Source organism: Pseudonaja textilis, chromosome 1, assembly GCF_049901715.1.
Source record: "Pseudonaja textilis isolate UNSWEBS1 chromosome 1, rPseTex1.2, whole genome shotgun sequence".
Classification (NCBI taxonomy): Eukaryota; Metazoa; Chordata; class Lepidosauria; order Squamata; family Elapidae; genus Pseudonaja; species Pseudonaja textilis.
Window position 1 is genome coordinate 115,318,345 of NC_141990.1, and position 22,793 is coordinate 115,341,137.

Genomic DNA, 22,793 nt, shown 5'->3' on the forward strand with positions numbered 1-22,793 from the left:
AACAGAAATTGCCAGAAACACCAAGCAAACTAGTAGGCTTAAATGTAACTGCTGACATAATTGTCTTTTTCTGTACCCAGTCCTCAGAAGCAAACTTCTGATAGACTTCATTTTTTTCCTAATATTTACTTAACTGCATCAAAAGAAAGCAATAGCAAAACACTTCCATACAAATTCCACAGAACTATAGAAAAGCACTCAGTAGGAATCTACTGGACCGTTATCTTCACCACTCTTATCTGAATACATTGAATACATTTTATTTATTTTATTTGTCAAAAGCTTACAATAGAAATAAGAATAAACATAAGTTTAAATATAAGAAATAGGAACTAATAATTGGGGACAATAGGACAGAGACAGCAGGCATGATTGTGCGCTTATGCGCGCCCTTTAAATATATCTGCTTTGGAGTACAGTACTCAATGAGTTTTCCACATATATTGGCCTTAAACATTTACAGTACATATAGTATTTCCAATACAGATTTGGCTCATAACACACTAGATACAATTGTGGGTGAAAAGAAAGCGTGGATAATTGATATGACAATACTGGGGGAAAGAAGAATAGAATACAAACAATTGGAAAAATCATTAAAAGTATTGACATCTGAAAATTGAAATCGAATGATTAGGGAAAAACCAGATGTGATGGCCAACAGGATGGCATACCAAAAAATCTTGAATGGCACTAAGAAAATATGGGCATTGGCAAAATTTCCAACTGCCAATTGCAAAAGGCCTCGCTGCTTGAATCTGCATATATTTTATTTTTATTTATTTGATTTGTCAATCGTTTACAAGGTAATAGGTGTAAGTATAAACAGTTATGAATACATGAAATGGATACATATGAGAAAAATAAACATGACAAGGACAGTAGGCACGTTGGTGCGTTTATGCACGCCCCCTACTCCGATAAATAAATTACAACAGCCTAGGTTATTGGGAAAAACTGTGCATATGAAAGCCAGCACTAGCTTGCAGCTGTAGTTTCACGGTTTTCTATGTATAATAATTGCGTATGGTAGTAACAAACGCTGTTTCTGATCCGGCCACGCTAAGACACCCACAGCGCCCTCAACGTTCTGCAACAGTTACGTCAAGCGTGACAAACCCACGCCATTCTTTTTTTTTTTTTTCCGCCCCTTGGCTGCGCATGCGTATTTTTTTGTTTTTGTTTTTTTAAATTAAGAAATTCTACCGGAGGCACTCCTCCCATTGGCTCTTTGAATCGATTGAGGCGGAGCTGGAATCTGTCGACGTCGAGAAACCGGTCTTCACCCAAGGTCAAGTTATCGCCTGGCGCATGCGCACACCGAGGAAGTGCCGGTCGGCGGGTGGGGGAAGGCCGGAAAAAGCGCTCCGCTTCCTTTGCATTTATAGCGGGGGGTTTGCGCAGCCGTGGTTGAGTCACTCTTGCAGAGCGAGAAGCGGAAGCCGGTCGTTGTCTCGCAGCCGCTGCCACCACCACCACCACCACCACCTCCCTTTCTGCCTCCGCTCTTCTCTCCTTCCTGCCTTTCCCGGGCCGTTTCCAGGCAGCGGAGGCCCCCATGGCGATGAACTACAACGCTAAAGCGGACGGGCAGCCGGGAAGCAGCGGCCTCGGAGCCACCGGCGGGGCATCCGGCGGAGCCGTCACCAAGAGCCGCAAGCCGGACAACACCGCCTTCAAGCAGCAGCGCCTGCCGGCCTGGCAACCCATCCTAACCGCCGGCACCGTCCTGCCGGCTTTCTTCGTCATAGGCCTCATCTTTATCCCCATCGGCATCGGCATCTTCGTCACCTCCAACAACATCCGCGAGTTCGAGGTGAGAGGCGCGAGGGCGGCGGGCGCCGAGGGGGAAGGTTTCAACCTGGAGGCGGGGAGGCCTTGACCTGCCTCGCTGGGCCTTGGAAACCGGGACGGGGCTGACGCAGAACTTGGCGACGCGGCCGCCCCAGGGCCCGACCCGGGAGCTGGTTTCACCCCTCCGGGCCTTTCGGTCTCCCGGCATCGGTTCCTCGGGGTGTTTGGGGAAGAGCTCTAATTTGGGGGAAGTGCGCGGGGGGTTAGGGTTGTGGGGAGAGAGAAGGATTGTAGGACCCGTTGGGGGCGCTAAACTGATGCGGGGAGGAGGGGATGGATGCGTGAAGAGGGGGAGGAACCCCCCGACAAGCTGAGGCCTTGCTATAAATAACAAAAAGACTTATTATTCAACCGCTTCACGGTTTAATAAAAAGCGGTTTACAGAGTCAGCCTATGCCACCCTCCCCCACCCAAAAAAATTTGGCTTTCTGAAGTTGCTTCACAACGGTGGTGTGTAAGTAATGAGAAGTGTATGTGTGTAGGACGCTTGGGGGGGGGGGGAGAAGAGGAAGGTGCCTGGCACCTGTCAGGTATTCAAGCTCCAAGTGTTCCCCTGAACATCTGCTGAGGGTTTGGGAAGACCTTGGGAAGGTTGCCTGATATGCAGCATGTGGAGGAGAGTGGGAGAAACCCATAGGAGTGTTTGGTGTCTAGCACACAGTGGCAGAAACCGGCACTCCAGAGCCATACCCTTCAACCTGCCCACAAACATAGACACACACACATGCACACATTCAGGTGAAGATTTGGATTGTTCCACCCACCCCAAACATTGATGATATGAAAATAATTTAACAAATAACTCCTTGAGTTAAGAAAGAGTGCAGGTAGTTCTTGAGTTACGAGGACACAACGGAGCCCAGAATTTATCGGTATGTGGCTAAGGGAAATGTTTGTTAAAGCGAGTTTTGCCCCATTGTATGAATTTTCTTATCACTGTGGTTAAGTGAATAGTTGCCTTTGTGAAGTTGGTAACGTGGTTGTTAGGGTAATTTGGATTCCCCTTGTTGTCTTGTCAGAACATCGCAAAAAAAAAAGGGTGGTGGTCACCTGACTCCTGGGACACTGCAGCTGTCATAAATATAAAGTTAGTTGCCTAGCATGTGAATTTTGATCATGTGACTGGGAAGCTGCAAGGGTCATAAGGGTGAAAAATGGTCATAAGTCACTTTCTTCAGTGCCGGTGTAATTTTGAATGGTCACTAAATGAACTTGTAAGTCGAGGACTATCTGTACTACCCATTGCCCCTGGAAGGGGTATTGATATTGATCACTTTGGGAAACTCGCTTGTTTTAGATGAGCCAACTGGGCGAAAGGTAGTTTATTCAAGTCAGAAAGAAGTTATGAAAGGGAAAACAAGTTTAATTTCCCTCTAACCCAATTTTAGAAAAATAAAATGCATTGAAGTAGAATTATCTGTTTGAGACTGTTTATTGTATTAGAAAACAGTGTGTATGAAACTGCAGCATTATATGTCAGCAATATCATTCTTTTACCATTTGATCTTTATGAGGCTGAATGACTTCATTTAGATAGTTTCCAGTAAAAATTTATAAACTTGTAGTTTTATGCTATTCTCTTGCTCTTCTTTCCTCTTCATATTGTGCACTTCAAATTCTAACTTGAACTTGACTTGTTGATTTCCCCCCCACCAAAAAAAAACAGTTTTTGATTACTGGCAACTTCTGGATAAGGGCGTGCAGTTTTAAGATTTTTTTTTGGGGGGGGGGGGGTATTGCCTCTTTTCTTGGGCTAAGAAAGTGACTGGCACAAGATCAGTCACCTGGCTTTATGCCTAAGGTTGTGGGATTAAAGCTTGCAGTCCCCAGTTTCTAACCTGTTGCTTTAACCACTACACCAAACTAGCTCTGTTTCTTAAAATAAAAAATGGAAAAAGAATCAGGTGCTCCAGTTTCAAAAGTTATTATTTCTCATTGGAATGTCTTCATCCTAAAGAGAATGGCATGTTAGTAATAATTGCAATCATGACAAAGGTACTTATGACAGATCTTGTGTGTTTTATACAGTGTTGAGATTTTGATGATTAATAATGTGGAGAACATTGTATTCAGTACAACTTATTCAGAGTATGATTGCAATTTTAAAGAGTTTTAGAACAGACTGGCATTTCATTCATCATTTTAGGATTTTCTTTTACACTATTGACTACCCTCCATGTGTCCAATTACGTGGATGTGTGTTTTCTTGATGGATACTGTACCTTGTGTGAAGTCCAGAGGATATGAGACAGCTAAAGTGTTATTTTTACAATACTTATTGCAATTGTCATCAGGGAGATGAGGGATTATTGTTTTTATTATTTGTATATTGAGTATTTTTGTAAGTTGCCTAGAGTTATTGAGGGTGAGTGGGTGGCCATATGAATTTTCATTATTATTTTCTTCTACTTTTTCAGTACTTATAGCATTGTACTTAATTTTAGGGTTATGAATTTTATGACCTCTGGTTTTTCCATTTATATAAAATGCTGACTTAGCAAGCTGTTATTGGTAAAAAATGATTGTTATTTGAGAGGGCATAAAGTTTAAGCCAGCAAGAAGTATTAAAGATGTGTATGAATATGAAGAGGTGAAAAAACATATTTGGAAGTAAAATGATTATAAAAACAAATGAGCAAATTCAGCTTTTTATCACTGGATAACAAAGTAGATATAAGAGGGAAGAGGATAAATAGAATGAAATTAACAGTACAAATACATTTATGATCATGAAGTAAAGCCTTTGAGAATATTATTTATTAAATTTATATTTATAATTATTATATTTATAAAATGTAGTGGCTTGCTAGTAGATTTCCTTTCATATAGCAGGCAGAACAAATTCAGAAGTAAAATTAAGAGAAGTTATTCTCAAAGGCCATCCTGGACTCTTATTTTTCTAATGATATTTTAGATAGAAATCAGGAAAATAAATGAAAGTCTTATATAATATGTTTTCTTAGCTTTTACATAATAGAAATCTGATACATAAGCAAAATGGAATAAGATCATCAGAACTCTGATGTTTAGATCTTATGAGTATTAACAGGTGACAGAAAACAATGCTATGTATGTGGGGATTAACAGTTACATGCTAAAGCATCTGAAGTTTCCCCCCCTGTATTTGTGTTTTTGAGAGACAAATAGTTCAATAGACTGATATTACTCAAGATGTATTTGAGAGTGACATCTGTGAAAGGTGACAACACCCTATGTTTTTGTGCAAAACCACTGATTAGTCATGGTGGTATTTCAGCCTAATAGCTATGAGGGCATCAGATGAACAAGTGTGTGTTAAATTGTGGGAAAAATTGCACTCTTGACAGTTACTTGCTTCCCATTTTCCAGTGGGTATTGTTTTTGAAGTTTTAAATTATCTTTACTATCTCTTGCCTGTAATCATCGTTACTATCTCTTACCTGTACTCTTATCTAAATGATAAGTGACTTTTCCACAAATACCTATTATTCCTATTTAACAATGAAAGCAAACCTGAATTGCAAATAATAAAACAGAAGCAAGATTCTTAAATTTGTCATATCACTAAATATAAAGCAAGTGCTTTACCATATCAACAAGAATGAGTTAGGAATTGTTTTTTGTGTACTTTTAAAGAATATAAAATAGGCATTCATGTGTCACATGAAGGATTTTTCAGAGGGACTATATCACCTTCCCTATGCAACCAGATCTGGCTTACATAATTCATTAGTTGCTGGTATTGTTTGATAGAGATGCTATCGTGCTGATGTACAGATCTGATATACAGATACAACTTTACCACCTTAGACAATATGTGTATCGTATATTTTGGAAGAAACTCAAAGCGTTAAAGCAACTGCACCTAAGTCTAAGCATGACCTGGCTACCAGTAAAATGGTTGTATGTGCACACATACTGCAAAACAGCAATATGAGCTTGCAGAAAACAGGCATAAAGGTATTTGTTATTACTCCCATATATAATGGAATATGTCTTTGAAGGCTTTGTGTAGCCATATAAAATATCAGTGATATTGAGCAAATATTAGATGGTAGCATCCAATTAAAGAAATAGTTCTTTTTCAATGTAAATCTTTGAATACTTTTAGAATTCCAAAGGTCAGTCTGAAATGTATGTCTCCTTGGTGCACTCTGTTCCATTAAGCATTTTCTAAAAATACGCAGCTTTTTGATGTCCAAGAACAAAAAGTTCCTTCTTAAACTGTCAATGCAGAGAAATTTGCTCCAATACTGTTGCTGTAATAAAAAGATTCTGATAAATAATATTCATTTATCAGTTTGTATTTGTTTTCTTAATCTCAGTAAACATTGTATATGCTTTTCCTTATTTTCCAGTAGCATCTGTTAACTCTTAGCCCTAATTATTATTATAATAAGGTGAATTAGTGATACTCTGTCATTAGTTAGGCTACATTTGAATGGGATTGTTTTATTTAGTTCATTGTTCCTAGGATACTACCATTTTAAGTGAGTATTGAAATACATGGATTGGTATTGGACAGTTACAAATCTATGTTATATTCTGACTTGTCTAAAAAGATCCCTGTACAATAATTCTACAGATTTCATTATAATTCAATTCATTGAAAATACATGCTCTGTGTGTGTCTATTAATGTTAAAAATGACATAGAAAACCATATATTTTATAGTGATCTAAATATGCAAAGTTTCACTTAGCATCCTCTTTTCTAATAATAATTCACTACCCCAAGAACACTATAGAATCTGGGATTAGTAGTGACTCAGTTATGTACATATATGCTATATATTGTGATTTAATAATAGCTTTATAATCTTTCTTTCCCTCTCCCTTATTTCTGTCTTCCTTTTTTATTACAGATTGACTACACAGGAATAGATCCAAATAGTCCCTGCAATAAATGTTTAAATGTATCTTGGAATGCCTCACCCTGCAACTGCGTCATTAACTTCACATTGGATCAGTCGTTTGAGGTATGTTCTACTCTACTCTGTCTAGTTTTGTCTAGTATTGCCTTGCACTCTTTCATTCTAGCAAAATAAATCAAGGAATAGCTGAAAAAGACAAATGGAGGGTTCTTGAATGGCCAAGATCTAATCTAAATCCCCTTGAGATTTGGATTGGGCTGTGCATGCAAGAAACTCCTCAAACATCAGATGGCTGAAATCTGCATCTGGAAGTAGGAGAAAGTTCCTCCCAGTCAATTTCAAAGAATGGTAGACAGTTATAAGAAATAACTACTTGAGGTTGTTTCTGTTAACTTCTCTTTGAATAAATGATTGCAAAATCAGTTTTTGCTAGCTTTTTTGTTCAATTACTTCACTTATATAGTGAAGATAAAATATTGCCACATATGTTAAAAAAACCCTTTACTTTTCACATGACTGTAAATATATGGCTGAAGGAAAATTATCCTTCTGTTCTTGTGTGGCTCCAAAGGGGAATGCCTTTCATAATCTAAAGCATACAGGAGTGTGCAGTATACAAGCAGCATAAATTGATTAAATAATTGAATCTAAAGTAAGTGGGTATGTGGTACATTTATGTCATTTTAGTTGAACCTAATAAGAGTGTGGAAATTTATTTCTTACAATGGTTACCTTTCTTCAAGAAATCTTTACCTACATGAACTATTCTGATTTATTAATTTATGGTAATAAAAAATAGGTCTAGAGTAATGTTAAGTGTGTTATAATGTTATAATCAGTGAAACATCCTATCTTATTTTTTTAGGGCAATGTGTTTATGTACTATGGATTATCCAACTTTTACCAAAACCACCGTCGCTACGTAAAGTCTCGGGATGATAGTCAGCTAAATGGAAATAACATTTCTTTACATGTAAGTAAAATTCTTCACATATGTTTTCATGATAATTTTCCAAAATGTGTTTTTAAAGATGGATATTTTTGTGCCCATATCTGTGTATATTAGAGATTGCTACATTGTCTTCTCATATATCTTCTTTGTTCTAAATATTTATTGAATTTTTACTTGTTTTTCTACTTTAGAATTGTACTCTGGTTATACATCTAAGTAGGTTCCTCATCACTGTAAACAGAATAATGAATTGTGAATAGGTCTAGATCTTCAAGAGAAGGTTTGGGATATGTACAGAAGAATGCAATAATAGGAAGAAGCCTTGCTGAAGAAGGCTTATTATAATACAAACAAATATTACCCCATTGATCAATGGCAAGATGTAGATTTAATGACAAATTTAATGACAAATCTTTAACATGAAAACATATTACAAAAAGTCTTCTTGCACTTTAGATTTAATGTGATGATTATACTTAGCAGCTTTACTTTCATGATATGAAAATTGACATTCTTTTTTTTATCACTTAGAAACCTAGTAAGGAGTGTGAACCTTACCATACGAGTGAGAATAAACCTATTGCTCCTTGTGGAGCTATTGCCAACAGCATGTTCAATGGTATGATATTTTTAAAAGTATATTATGACACAACAGTATACTTCTAAATTGTGTTCTGTTTAAATCAAAACAGAGAATGTTCATGAAATCCATATAGTCTCTACATCAACTGACCACTCATTCAGTTCAGAGAATATTAAGTTAGGCCAGACTTGGTATAAGACATACTCATCCTTATAACATGACTGGCATGCTAATTTCACCAAAATGAAGGCTAATGGAATCACCCCCTCCTTCAGTGAAGCCAGTGTTATTTTATAGGTCCAACCACATGTCACTTTCCAGAAGATCTGCCCACTTCCTCCGAAGTCGTTTCAGATTAGTTCCAAGAAATCATGCAAGATCACACTTCCCTTCCAACGGCCTTGAAGTTCATATTTATTTGAGATACTTTTTAAACTTGTGTCACTGAAAGAAAAAACATCATTAGGTGTTCACATTTCTGTATATCCTGACTTTGATCATTTATTTATTTATTTTGAAAGCCAAAACATGCCTTATGACATAGTTTGCAGAATCACTTGGAAATACATCACCATTTCATTTCCAGACCAATGTACTTACACTTTTGCATGAAACAGAACTATATAAATTAAAACCTAAACGCTGATTAGATTTTAATTATTTTTCTTTTTAGATACATTGACGCTTGTTCATTATGACCACAATACCTCTAAGCCCATGAATATTTCTCTGCTGAGAAAAGGCATTGCTTGGTGGACAGACAAAAATGTTAAGTTCAGGAATCCTACTGGTGAAACAAATAAATTGGCAGTACTTTTTCAAGGTAAAAATATAATCAGTGGCTAATTGCTTATATATTATTGTGCCACAGTTCTCATTGGGAACTTGGAATGGTGCCATTAAAATGGCTGAAATTAATTTTATTTCAGATTTTATTTGTTTTTTAAATATGATTTTAAAGTGCAAATATGTATGACTATTGAAACAACAGTTATTTTTACATTTTCTTCTTAGACTTCCATGTGCATTCCTCCACATTCACAAATATTTCATAATTCTTCCTTTAATCTGCTGTTTCCAGTAATTACTAAAGTGTCAATAATTTTTGATGAAAGGAGTGAAATGTACTTGGTCTGCTTCTTAAAATTACAGATGATGTCCTGAAAGGAGGGTGGGAATGACCATACATAATATTGAATTATGAGTCCTAGTATCTCTTACCAAGACTACAGAGAGCTGAAAGAAAATAGTTTGCAAAACTCTAGGGTGCCCCATAGCTTTGTAAAAGAAGTTACTCTTATTTAATGTGTTGCTGTTTCTGTTCTAAAAGATTATATTGAAACAAGACTGGTCACACATGGTTTGGGTTTTTACAAGGGTAATTTGAAAAATGTTTTTAGTGAATTGCGGAAGCATCTTTTTCTGAAGATAAATTATCTTGACTAATTTCAGTGTTTGCATCTTTTTGAAGGAACATCAAAACCTGTCAACTGGCGCAAGCCAGTGTATTTGTTAGATGATGATCAGGACAACAATGGATTCATCAATGAAGATTTTATTGTATGGATGCGTACTGCAGCACTGCCTACATTCCGTAAGCTGTATCGTCTTATAGAGAAGAAAGATAACTTACAACCTACTCTGCCAGCTGGGAAATATTCTTTGGAAATAGAATATAGTATCCTTTATTGAACATTCTAAGGGATGGCAGTTGATAATGTTTGTATAATGTCATTAAATAGGCAATTCTTGAGAAAATAAGATGGCAAGCTAAGCATACAATAGTTTTTTTTAATTGTGTGACCCAGAACTAAACTACTTTTACAAAACCACTATAGCAGAATGCTCTGAATTTATATTGATCTACAATTGGTATTTGAAATGGAATATTCTTCAGTATTTTCAGTCTTAATACAGCAGCCTTACTTTCCCACTGCCTTCTACTGAAATGTGTAGATTGTGCTGACTTGCACTAAAACAGTTTCCACAGTAAGATAAACAGACTATGGATTTATGTGAGTGCAAAAAAGGTTGTAGGACTACATGGTACGGTATTTGTCTATATGTGGTATATTTCATTCTAATATTATTTGGTTGTGTGGCATGAAAATAGTGTAGATAATTCCCTGGCTTTAGAGTCATGGATATTCTCAACCAAGGAAAGCCTACATATGTGGAAGATTGCAATAACATTTTTGTTATTGTGTGAATACATTCATAATGCTAGGAAAAGCCAGAAGTTATTTGGTAGCTATAGCAGTCCATTCCTTTGTATCATTATTGTAAGAGGTGAATAGTGCTTAGTGTTTAGAAGCTAATTAGTTCAAGGACCAATTCCATGCAGTATTGGGTTCAAAAGCCAGTCGAGATTTTCTTTAGTTAACGTTTTTAAGATTGGATGTTGCTCATTCATAAAGAGATCCACTAGCCCGCTGATCTAAAATCTAAAATGCTCACCAACTTCCATTAGATTCAAATTCAATTATTGCTGTCCTAATGAAGATATAGCTACATAATTGAAACAATGCTTCTGTATTATATCACTTTTAAAAAACCTTCCAACTAGTAAATTTGGCTTTGTTTTTTTAAAAAACAAATAATTAGTTAGCCTACAATATTTTGTGTAGCAGAATAGCTTCATAATAAATAGATTGATTATACCATTTTGTATTGCTACCCTTTTGGGTTTAGGGTTATGTTTGGTATTATGCAACTTCAATATTTCTGTATGCTTTTCCTATGCATATGTCAGATTATCCTGTGCACAGCTTTGATGGGCGGAAACGGATGATCCTGAGCACAATTTCTTGGATGGGAGGCAAAAATCCTTTCCTGGGAATAGCGTATATAACAGTGGGCTCCATTTGTTTCATTCTTGGAGTAGTGCTGCTTGTCATTCATCACAAATACGGAAACCGGAACAATAGTGCAGACATTCCCAATTAATCTAAGAGCTCCAAATCACATGTACTGCATGTGCATCAAGGCAAGTCCAGAGTGGACACAGCTTTTGAAAGCTAGCTCCCTGGTAGTTGCTTCTGAGACCGAATACATAACCATATTTGAAGCCTTCATTTCCCTCATGGTGGATTAACCTGAAGATAAGAGCTGTAAAACAGTGTTGACGAGGGCCCTTTTGAAGTTTGCTTCTTGCTGGACAGGTGCCATGATGTGCATATAGTCTTTCCTCACCCAATGCATCTGCTGCTCATTTGTATGCTTTACATGTCAATACTGTACAGCAAGAATGTGTTTAGAATAGCTTCTTAGCATTTTAAGGACTGACAGTATGCTGGTTTTTAGAAGGAACAAAAGCCTGTCAACCAAAGTATTTCACACATGAGCTTTGTAACTCATGTACAATTCAATATGAATTAAGCCCAACTTCCTGCTTAATGTTCTCAATTCCAGTGTGTTTTGACATGTGACTTGGTTCAACTAAAAGCTTACTTTTTGCCCAGTGACATGAAAGCTGCTTTCAACATAGAAGTAATTGTGGCATAGAAAATCCTTCCATTAAGTTCTGCTCAAATACCCATCTTATGTTCAGCATCTTATTTGGCTGAAATAACTCAGCTTATTCCAATAGAAGTAAAGAGATTTATTTACTGTGTCAGTAAATAAAAATAATTCCTTTTGGTTACAAAAAGCAAAGCTTTAAGAATTTATTATCAGTTTGAAGCAGTCTGCTTGTTTCAGAAGATGCTATAGTTCCTTCACTCAAACCTCTTGCGTTTCTTAAATATTCCATAAAAATAAGCTAAAAGTTGCTGTGGTGGGATGTGGGAACTTTTGCATCTTGCACACTTTAAGTCCAATCTGTCCACATTGTAAGAAAACAGACCGAGGACTTTAAAACTATGTATATATAAATATATATGTATGGTATTCAGCTTTGTTCAGGTATTTTCCCACGTCATTATAGTTGTGCTTTTAAAGTTGTAGCAACGTTTCGGCAGAATCTCATCTGCCATCATCAGGCTTCTGTATAGTATATAGATAATGCAGACGAACACAATACAGAAGCCTGATGATGGCAGATGAGATTCTGCCGAAACGTTGCTACAACTTTAAAAGCACAACTATAATGACGTGGGAAAATACCCAAACAAAGCTGAATACCATACATATAAATACCCAAGAAAACTTAAAGAAAACAAATATGTATATATACATATACATATATATACATATTAATACTAATATATATATAAATTGCTGTGTACATAAATGTTGTTTTACATGAAATTTGCTTGTCAATCTGAATGTTTGCTATTTAATAAATGGTATCATTTGTTTTATGAAACAATATGGTTATTTGAAATGTATCTCCTTAAAGCAGCTTTATTTCTGGTGGCTGTCAAAAACGACTAACTTTAACTTTGGAAGTTGTGATACATCACAAATCTGAAACTTAACAACTAGAAGTAAAATCTAATAGATTTTTTTCCCCTATTCAAGTTCCACGGACAAAACTTTGCCTATCTCAAAAATACTTCTTGCATTCTAGGTCCTGTAATATACAAATTAATAGCTAGTACCATCAAATTATGGATTCTGAATGAGTATTCACCAATGAGAGTTATCATTTTACTGGCAAAGGATAGTCATGCAAATTATCGTATCCCCTTTAAATTATAGAAGAAAGCAGACAGTGTGGGCTTTTTAAACTATACTACTGTATTATACAACTGGTTTCATACAAAGTAAATGGATTTAAAATTAATTAGCTCCAGGTGTATTGATAAGGTTAAACTAGCTTGAATGAAGTATTCACCTCTTAAACTTACATTTTTTAAGTCCAAGCCTCTGAAACAGCCACCTAATTGTAAATATCTAGAGTACCACTACCATCACCAGCTTTGTTGATTCTGTTGATGATAGAGGGGGAAATAGGTTTAACTATTTACTAGCCTATCTTAACAGGCAAGAAATCTCTATCTTCACATAAAATAATCTTCAACATTGATTATGCCAGCTTCAATTGTCATAACCCTCTTAAAGTTGACAGTTGTTTCAAACATGCCTATTAAAAAATTCTTCTATTATAGCTGTTTCCTAAGTAAGAAAAGTAATTATCTTAAACTTTTGTTGTAAATACATTCAAATTTGCAGACCCTGAAGGACTTTTATTTTTAGAAAAAAATATTTTTTACTGAGAATAAAAACTTCTAACCCCCCCAAAAAAAAATGATTTTGTATTAGCTAATCTTTTCTCTTGTAGCTATGGTCAGCTGGCAGTCATGCTTACTCCAAACAACTGATAGAAAAAACTGTGAAGGATGAATTCCAACAGAACAAGATAAGAATTTCCTATAAAACTAGTACAATTTGATCCCTGTATTCACAACTTGGCTACTTTGTCACCTATTAAATAAACACTTGCCATGTTTACATTAAGCATAGTTTAACTCTTGTACACTACCAGGACAACAAGATTACCCATTCACAGTATCAGTAGAGTTTTTATGTCTTGCAGGAATAGGGATTGACACTATCCAGCAGTGTGATTCAAAGGACAAAAGACAATTTGGAGCACATTAATGTTGATATAGCACCTACGGGCAACTCATGAGGCCTTGAAAAAGTCATTTTGATTTAGTGCCAACAGTACTGCAACCCTACAGCACTGTGTAACCCTTAAGAATCTGGATCACTGCCAGTCTTTTATTATTCAGGAAATCAACAAAAAAATCATGCTAAATTATTAAAATGTTATTCATGACAGATAGTTGAAAAATAATGCCTTTGATCCAAATCTTGCATTTGCTTTGCCTGTCTGAAGGCAGGTGGTCCTCAACTTATGACCTTTTGTTTAACAAAGTTTAGTTACAACAGCCTGAGAAAAAAGTGATTCACAACCTGCGCTTGAAGTTATGACTGTTGTACCACCCTTGTGGTCATAGGATTATGGTGCTTGGCAGCTAGCTCATGTTTTTGACCAGTTGCAGCATTCTGCAGTCATATGATCATGATCTGCAATCTGCTTAGCTGATTCCTGTCAAGCAACTGGGGAAGCCAGATTTGCGTTATGCATATCTGCAAAATAACCATGTGATTCACTTAAAAAATGCAGTAAAAATAATCATAAAATTGAGCCCAGTGACATAATGACTTATTGCCCACACTGCTCAGCAACCAAAATTCTGGTTCCAACTGGTAAATCGAGAACCATTTGTGAGAAATAAATATAAACTCTATTCAGCCAGATGAAATCTGTTGGATTAAGGAACTGTTTCAACTTCTCTTTTACTGAATATTAACAAAAAGCAATAAGATTTACAAATTAAGAATTTACAAATTTAGATTAATCTGCTTAGTGTGGAAAAGAAGGCATCTGTTTCCATGCAATATGCCACCCAGAGTTGCTTGACTGTGATGGGCAGTGTATAAATTTAATAAATGAAAGTCAAAGTTGAGGAAAGTGGAATGAAAGTTGCTTGTAAAAAAGGAACAACTACTGAAATGGGCGAGCTAAGCAGTGACAACCAATATTGTTTTTATCGACTAAAGAAAGATTAGGCACAAGGCAGATTCTTCTAATACTGAGGCAACATTAAAAATTAGCCTTTGGAATTGTTGCCAGTTCCTGCAATGGAATTAACTGATTATTTTATTCTAAAACAAGCTGTATATGGCAAGTAAATGCTATAAAGCAGACCATTTCCTTGAACTGTAAGAGAGTTCAAGAAATCACCAACTGAGTAATGACAGAACAAATAGGTTGGATGCTAAATGCAACATTGGGAGAAAATCGCTTCTGCTGTTAATATGAGTACACTAAGCATGAATATACAAGGAAGTTGTGGAATGGCTTAAGACACTTTTAAATATGTTCAATAATTTAAGATTCTGCTGTCAGTTATAGAATCAGACTTTTCTAATGCTGTAATCTGAAACATTAAATAAAAAAATAGCTTTGGATTTCACAGCCTAATGCATCCTTGTATACATACTATACAGGTTTCACCACTAATTCTTTCACACATTTTCTTTTAATCTTGTTCTAGAAGAACTTGTAGGGACACTTCAGTGAGAGGCATGCACAACAATATGCGCATTATATTGACGCGTCTGCATTCAATGGGACATGTGCTTCAGATCTGGTGGCAAAGAATGTGGAGCACATGGGGATGCAAGCATAGGAATTGGTATGCAACTTTACCCTTCACACCTTTTCCCAGATAATGCAGCAGCTGTAGGTAAGGTAATGCTTGTGCATTCTTTAGGAAAACAGTTTGTGCTTTAAGGAGTAGCAGGCAACTGCTGTTCTTAGGTCCTGCGAACTCCAACACATTCTTTTGCCTTCATACAGGTGAAACTCGAAAAATTAGAATATGTGCAAAAGTTCATTTATTTCAGTAATGCAACTTAAAAGATGAAACTAATATATGACAGACTCATTACATGCAAAGCAAGATAGTTCAAGCTGTAATTTGTCATAATTAAGATGATTATGGCTTACAGCTCATGAAAACCCCAAATCCACAATCTCAGAAAATTAGAATATTACATGCAATCAATAAAACAAGGATTGTACAGAGAATATCAGACCTCTGAAAAGTATAAGCATGCATATGTACTCCGTACTTGGTTTGGGCCCCTTTTGCAGCAATTACTGCCTCAATGCGGCGTGGCATGGAAGCTATCAGCCTGTGGCACTGCTGAGGTGTTATGGAAGACCAGGATGCTTCAATAGCAGCCTTCAGCTCTTCTGTATTGTTCGGTCTCACATCACTCATCTTTCTCTTGGCAATGCTCCCAAGATTCTCTATGGGGTTCAGGTCAGGCAAGTTTGCTGGCCAATCAAGCACAGTAATCCCATGGTCATTGAACCAGGTTTTTGGTGCTTTTGACAGTGGGGGCAGGTGCCAAATCCTGCTGGAAAATGAAGTCAGCATCCCCATAAAAGCTCGTCTGCAAAAAGCCATCTGCTTTTTTTTTTAGGCAAGACTAAGACAAACGCAGTCATAAGATTTTCCAAGCTTAGGGTGCAGAAGCTTTTTAATACACCCCGCCCCCCTCGGAAAATGATTCCTTTTGCTCTGCCATGAAAAGCTGACAGCAACTTAGAATTTTGTAAAGAATCCTCTTAAGATTCTATATAATACTTTATTTATTTTTTATTTTATTATTTTTGTCTATTGCTTACAAAATAGGTATAAATAAAAACATTGTTATGAATACATGGATACATATAAGAAAAATAAAAGAAACAATAGGACAGGGACGGTAGGCAAGTTGGTGCGCTTTTTAAAAATAAAAATTAAAAAAGGCATCTCCGCACAGCTGGCAGCTTTTAAAAACAGAAGCCTTTTTGCCAAGATTAAAACAAAACATCGCTGGATAAAGCATCGCCATTCGTCCAGACGTGGTTTTGATGCCGTGAAGTCGCATGTTCGATCCCAAGAAAAATTCGGAGCCGATTCTTCTGATGGGTCCCCAATAAGCTGCTCTAGGTTTCTTCGGGTTTCTTCTCCCAGTGACACGTACCACAGGACGAAAAGAAACTCCCTTTGGAAGCAGGCGTTTCGGTCTCACTCCCTCGCTCGAATTTCGGAAAAAGCCGAGGCTTAAACAAGCGCAAGAAGGCGCCTTTCGGGTTCATTATTATTAAAGCTGCCGACTTTATAGCCCAAATGGCCTCGCTTTTGGCCCCGAATGTTACACTCGTGCAAAAAAGAGAGAGAGAGAGAGAAGGAAAAAAAAATACTCCCTTTAAATAGTCTTTCCGGCCTCAACCTTCCCTCCCTATAAAGCCCAACACTGCACCTGCAACCATCGCTCGAAAGCGTCCTCCTTCCCTTCACCGACCACCAATATCCCCGAAGCTAGAGCGACGCTCCTTCGCTAGGGGCCGCTTCCGGCTTTTTAGCGGAAGTTTGACCGCGCGACGTCACGCCGCCCTTCCCTTTACCCGTGTCCTTGGTGGTTCTCGGCGGAGACGAGGAAGCGATTGGTGGAGCCGTCAAGATGTTTCGAACCCTTTTGGTACGTGAGGGGGGGCGGGGGGACGACACAACTCGTTCCCTTGGGGAACCGTCGAGAGGAGAGCAAGTAAGGGCTAGTAAGAGCTAACGGTTGGTATGTGTGTTTTTAAATGTTGACCGTTTCCGCCTGTGTTGGAGCTCGAGAGCCAGGATTGCTTCTCTCTGGTGCCCCGCTTGACTATAACCGGTATGAAACCGGGTGGTTAGCCTCAGAGAGGACAGCTGGCCTGAAGGTTGGTGACTGAGGGCGGTGGCGGTTTTTTTGTGGTGGCTTCCCGGTCTTGGATCCAGCGCTGATGATTGGCAAGTCTCGCTCTGCGACCCTTGCCTAGCTGGGGGATGCGGGGTGAAAGAAGAGCGTCCCGGTGTGGCTGGTTGAGGGGAGCGCAGCCCGAATCAAGCTGCTCTCTCCCGTTCAGACAATACAGGTACTTAACCACCATTCTTTCAGTGACCACTTAACTGCACTGGAGAAAGCGACTTAGGACCGTTTTTCCACACTTGCGACCGTTTTTTTTCCCACACTTAGGAACGTGGCACCATCCCCATGGTCACGTGGTTCACATTCGGCCGTTGGACAGCCTGGCTCCTATTTATGACGGTCGCAGTGTCCCAGGGTCACGTGATCCACGTTTTTGCGACCTTCCCACAAGCCAGTGGGGAAGCCAGATTCACTTAACGGAACGGCAGCGAAGCCCTGTACAAACGTGGCAAGAAAAGCTGTAAAATGGGATATTAACAAATTCCTCACTCAGCAACATACATTCGGGGCTCGGTTGTGGTCGTAAGCTGAGGACTACCTGTACTTGTCTATCCCTTTATTAGGCTGATACAGATTTAGATGTGGTTTGAAAGTTTACAGGGTTCTGGGGGCTACTGAAATTTAAGAAGCAACAGTAAGGCCAAATGTAGATAAAATTAACTATCCCCAGCAATAAAAGTAATTGGTGATTCTATTTTTTGAAATGATGGGATGCTAATTTAGAAAATCTAATATAAACTGAATACTAAAGTATAAATTTGCAGAGGCATCCTATAGACCCTTTATAAATGATGACAGTAGAGATGAACATTATCAGTGTTGATAGACAGTAACCACATTGAGCCTTCCTGTTACTGTTTTTGCTATGAACGCTAACTCAATTTGCATATACTATAACAGGTAGGTTTTGGAGGGAGAATGTGTGCTTCTGCAGATGTGGCTTTTTTTAAAATTCAGTAATATAGTATCATCCTTTGTATATTAATGCTGTCATTAATTATGGTGGGTTCATGCTGGAGTCTGCATTGATTTTGTTATACGCGCATCATACATACCAATAGCACTTAGAGAGGGCTGTAAATATAAGTCTAAGAAGTTTACAGAGTCAGCCTATTGCCCCCAACAATCTGGGTACTCATTTTACCCACCTCGGAAGGATGGAAGGCTGAGTCAACCTTGAGCCTGGTGGGATTTGAACTGCCAAATTGTAGGCAGCTGGCTGCAGAAATAGCTTTGCAGTATGCACTGCACCACAGAGACTCCTTATATGTTTGTATTTCTGTTGTAGGCTGTTCGGCAAGTTGCACAAAACCCCATAAACTTTGCCTCTCGCAGGCAGCTTGCAAGCAGGGTTGCTGAGAAGCAGAAACATTTTCAGGTACCTACTGATTATCTTTCTACTTTGAGAATAGCAATTTAATTCATTGTATTATGGTTACTAGGTATCATAAGCAGGAATTAAAACTAAGCTTGTTTATTGAATTCAGTAGATAGCTATGCTTCAGTGTTGGGTCATTCTGAATTCCTGCATTGCTGTTAAGTAACTGAAATATTAATGCTGTTATTCTAAAAATTTACACTCTAGTATTGACAGAAAGGTCTCCATGTCACAGTATGAACACTGGTAGCTGGATGTACTTTTTACCATTAAGAACCATTTTTCTGTATCCTTAGTATTTTAGTCTCAATTGACACTCCATAATTACAATCCTACAGTCTCTCATATGACCTTGTTTTGTTAAATTCACAAATTGTCTGTTAGATCAAAACTGAGCTATCTTTTGGAAAAATACTTGCTGCATATCAGGCTTTCTTCAGGCTTTATACATTCTTAATTCAGGTTAAGATTTTGAGTTGCAGGATTTGCTGTGCTATAATAACAGGTGCAAAGAAGGAGACAGTGCTTTTGTATTTTAAGCCTATTTTTAACAGATCAAGACTTCATTTTTGGCTGTTATAACTATGACTGCAGAAGTTTATTTTTCTTCTTGAAGAGAAACTTGATTTGTAGAAGCTAATCCAAAACTAATATGTGAATACTGAGTTTTGTGTCATTGATGTTAGGAAGATAATGGCATTCCAGTGCATTTGAAAAATGGAATCCTAGATTCTACGCTGTATCGAATTACCATGGCCCTTTCCGTTTTTGGTAAGTTTTAAGTATAAGCTAAGCTGTCTTAGCCTCCTAAAATTTTCAAAAGAATCTACCCTTCTCTATTTAAATCCAAAGTAGATAATTAGAAATATTCTAGGGGTTTTTTTTTTAGTTGAACAAATACAATTCAAGTATTGTATTTAAAAATTAATTAAAATATTAAATGTCAAAATTATTTTGTAAAATATTCCCAATATTGATACTGTATTTATATGACAACCTTTTGTTTGTTATTATTCAGTGTAATATGAGAGAGAATGTATTACCTCATTCTTTTAATCTGATTTTAAAATTGTTTTCAGAAAAAAATATATTATAAATATTTGACTGGGTTGCCTTTTTGGGATGTTCTTCATCTTTGTCTTACAGGACATAATTCAGATATGTGACTATTTCCATTACAGAAGATTTAAGTCTCATTTTGTTCAATAGGAAAAAATGAATGCCATTTTTAAAAATTTAGACTTATTTGCTGTTGGCAGTATTTGACCCAATCTCTCTCATTGAGACTGGACCAATATTATCTATCAACTTTTAAAATGTGAAAAATAATGGAATGAAGAACTTTTCTAAAACTTCTTAATCTGGCATCTCTGTCTTTAAAACAACAGTGAAAGGAGCTGTGTATATCTGTTATATTTTAAGGAAACTACAATTGAGCATCTATATTCTTGCTATCATAATATATTGTCTTTCTTATCTTCAGGACTTGGCTATGCCCTCTATTATATATACGAAATAGGAAAGCCAAAGAAATAACTCCAGTTCAGAAGATGCATCCTGGAATAGCATCGTTCTGTTCCATTCCATTACATTCATCAAGGACTTGGTCCTTGTCATAAATACTTGATTTTGTGTTTGGGAACAATGTTTGTTAAAAATGTAATAACTGCTGTCAGTAAACTAGTTTGGCCTGAAGGATATATTTGCAGCTATTTGTATTTGTTTCAATTGCTACTGTTTGGTTGCAAAAATGACTAATAAACGCTGTGATAATTTACCTTCCTGCCTAGTTTGTAGTTAAAATATATCAAAATGTAAATAAAAAAATGTCCTAATGTAAGAAAAATATAAGCTGAGGTTCAAGCTAATTTGCTACTGCTAATGGAAAAATGCTATTAGTGGAATATGAAGTGGCTGCAAGTTTTAGCAATTTCCTCTTTGACCTGAAATTGGCTGTGCCGATAGATTAGAAGACGGGCAGCTGTACTTGTAAGAGGAGAAATTTAATCTCCCTGTGCTAGTTTGGATGGGACAATTTGGTTAGAGCAGACCTGGACATTTTACAGCCCATGGACCACATCCAGTGTTTCAGCTATCCTTATCTGGCCTGTGGCGTGTGGGGGAGGGCCCCAGGGATATTGGCAGGGGCACGGGGGAGTGGGGTGTTTTTAGGGGTGTGTGGAAGTCCCAGTTTCTCATGTTGTCTTTGGGAAAATTAATTTCCCTACCTCCAGGTTAAAGGATAGCAATTTATTAGACTTTGTCTGAATCTTGTTTTGGAAAGATACGAAGATCACTGAAAAGATATTGAAACTGAACTCTCCATGTATTGTTTCAGTTTTGTTTATTTGTAGGCTAAGAGCATAAAAGGAAATATTGTATTGCCTATTAGTTATATCTGTCCTTGGTGCTGTAGCATTTAGAAATTGTGGAAGCTTTATATTTAGAAATAAGTATGTATCGAAATGTATGCTTCCTGCTATAATTTATAAAACCATCTCACAGATATACACAACATACAACTGGGCAATGTCTTAGCCTAAGACCAGGGGTGTCAAATTCAAGGCCCGTGGGGCTGTCCTGGAAAAAGTAAGGGGCTGTGTCGCTTTGGCTCTGTCTACCCAATGTGAAGAGGAAATATCGGGCCAGCATGGCTTCAGCCCAGCCTACCCAGTGCAAAGAGGAAACATGTTAGCAGTTTGGGGAGTGGTGGGGTCGCCCCCAACCCCTCCCCCCTGAGATCAACCAAAGCCCTGTGTTTTTGCTAAAACAAAATTTAAACAGCTTAAACAAGCCTCTTACATTTATAGATGGAATGAAAAGATTAAAAATATTACACATCATAATGTAGCAGTTATCAGTTTCATTTTTGTCCTTATAGCACAAAAGCACAAACTAACTACCGTCAAAAGAGGAAGGACATCTAAAAGTATTGTTTTAGTCCTCAGGCAGTTTCTGTAAAGAGGATATGCTTGCAATTAGAAACACTTGCAGAAATTATTTTTTCTTTGCTTGATCTAAAAGACAAAATGGAATAATAAATTACTCGTATCTTTTCAAATAATTACTTAAGAACTCTTTGTCAAATTTGGATCAGGAAAGAATTCAAGATAGGAACAAATTACGAATAAAACATTTCACTAAACTGCAGGAGGCCTGACGTATAAGCCTTTCTTATGTTTGAAATAAATGCATACTTAAATATGTAAGCTTTGTATGTCATCCTGAGAAAGTAATGCATTTTGTCATGAACAAATACATCAATGTTGATTGTGATTCAAAATGAAGAATATGATATGTACTAAAATCATAGATTTTATAGCAAAACAAATGTTCTTAAATTATTTACTGTTTAGCAAGGAAAATATTAGAACTGTGCTGTTTCCATCGCAATATTTTACAGCCATTCACTGCAATAAATATATTTTGGGAGGAGGCAAAATTCACTGAGTTTAATCAAAGCATGTAGTATATAGGAAGCCAAAAGAACAATGCAGGGAAATAGGCACGTAAGTGACAAAAGTGTAGTGTGATATCCTTCATTATTTTCAGTGCACTATGATGAGAAAAATACAAAACCACTGTGTCTAAAAACAAAGGTCCCAATGATGTCATTTTTGGAATTGCACAACCATTGATGGAAGAAGTTATTGAGATGTATTGGAAGACAAAAGGTAAAGTCACAACACTTTTTGAACAGCAAAGTTGTAGAGATTGGCCACATTAGGAAAAATTATACTGTAATCTAATGTAAAAACTCATATTACTGCATGTTTATTGGTAAAAAATGAAGATGAAATGTGTGACTGAGGTTTTAAGAGTTCACAGGGTTTGGGTTGTATAAAAGTAACAGTATAAATATATAATATATAGGTTGAAGAAAAACCATCCTAAATTTATTAAACAGCTAAAAGTGTGCCAT

At 37.0% G+C, this 22,793-nt stretch overlaps 2 protein-coding genes across 2 annotated transcripts; both read left to right on the top strand.

Annotated features, from left to right (window-relative positions):
* Positions 1-1,174: 1,174 nt before the first annotated feature.
* Positions 1,175-12,547, top strand: CDC50A (cell division cycle 50 P4-ATPase accessory subunit A). Its single transcript, XM_087915211.1, has 7 exons — positions 1,175-1,816; positions 6,698-6,811; positions 7,572-7,679; positions 8,190-8,277; positions 8,915-9,064; positions 9,713-9,919; positions 10,994-12,547. Exons 1-7 carry the CDS (start codon positions 1,559-1,561, stop codon positions 11,185-11,187), a joined length of 1,119 nt encoding a protein of 372 aa, XP_087771337.1. The 5' UTR covers positions 1,175-1,558; the 3' UTR covers positions 11,188-12,547.
* A 4,542-nt stretch (positions 12,548-17,089) lies between these two features.
* Positions 17,090-20,648, top strand: COX7A2 (cytochrome c oxidase subunit 7A2). Its single transcript, XM_026695139.2, has 4 exons — positions 17,090-17,232; positions 18,782-18,871; positions 19,558-19,642; positions 20,355-20,648. Exons 1-4 carry the CDS (start codon positions 17,215-17,217, stop codon positions 20,405-20,407), a joined length of 246 nt encoding a protein of 81 aa, XP_026550924.1. The 5' UTR covers positions 17,090-17,214; the 3' UTR covers positions 20,408-20,648.
* Positions 20,649-22,793: the final 2,145 nt, after the last annotated feature.

Excerpts from the sequence above, each read along its gene's own strand:
- CDC50A (XM_087915211.1), top strand. The coding sequence starts at position 1,559 with ATGGCGATGAACTACAACGCTAAAGCGGACGGGCAGCCGGGAAGCAGC. Across the intron at positions 9,065-9,712 it reads ATTGGCAGTACTTTTTCAAG|GAACATCAAAACCTGTCAAC; the intron begins GTAAAAATATAA and ends ATCTTTTTGAAG. Across the intron at positions 9,920-10,993 it reads TTCTTTGGAAATAGAATATA|ATTATCCTGTGCACAGCTTT; the intron begins GTATCCTTTATT and ends TGCATATGTCAG.
- COX7A2 (XM_026695139.2), top strand. Across the intron at positions 18,872-19,557 it reads AGAAGCAGAAACATTTTCAG|GAAGATAATGGCATTCCAGT; the intron begins GTACCTACTGAT and ends CATTGATGTTAG. Across the intron at positions 19,643-20,354 it reads CATGGCCCTTTCCGTTTTTG|GACTTGGCTATGCCCTCTAT; the intron begins GTAAGTTTTAAG and ends TCTTATCTTCAG.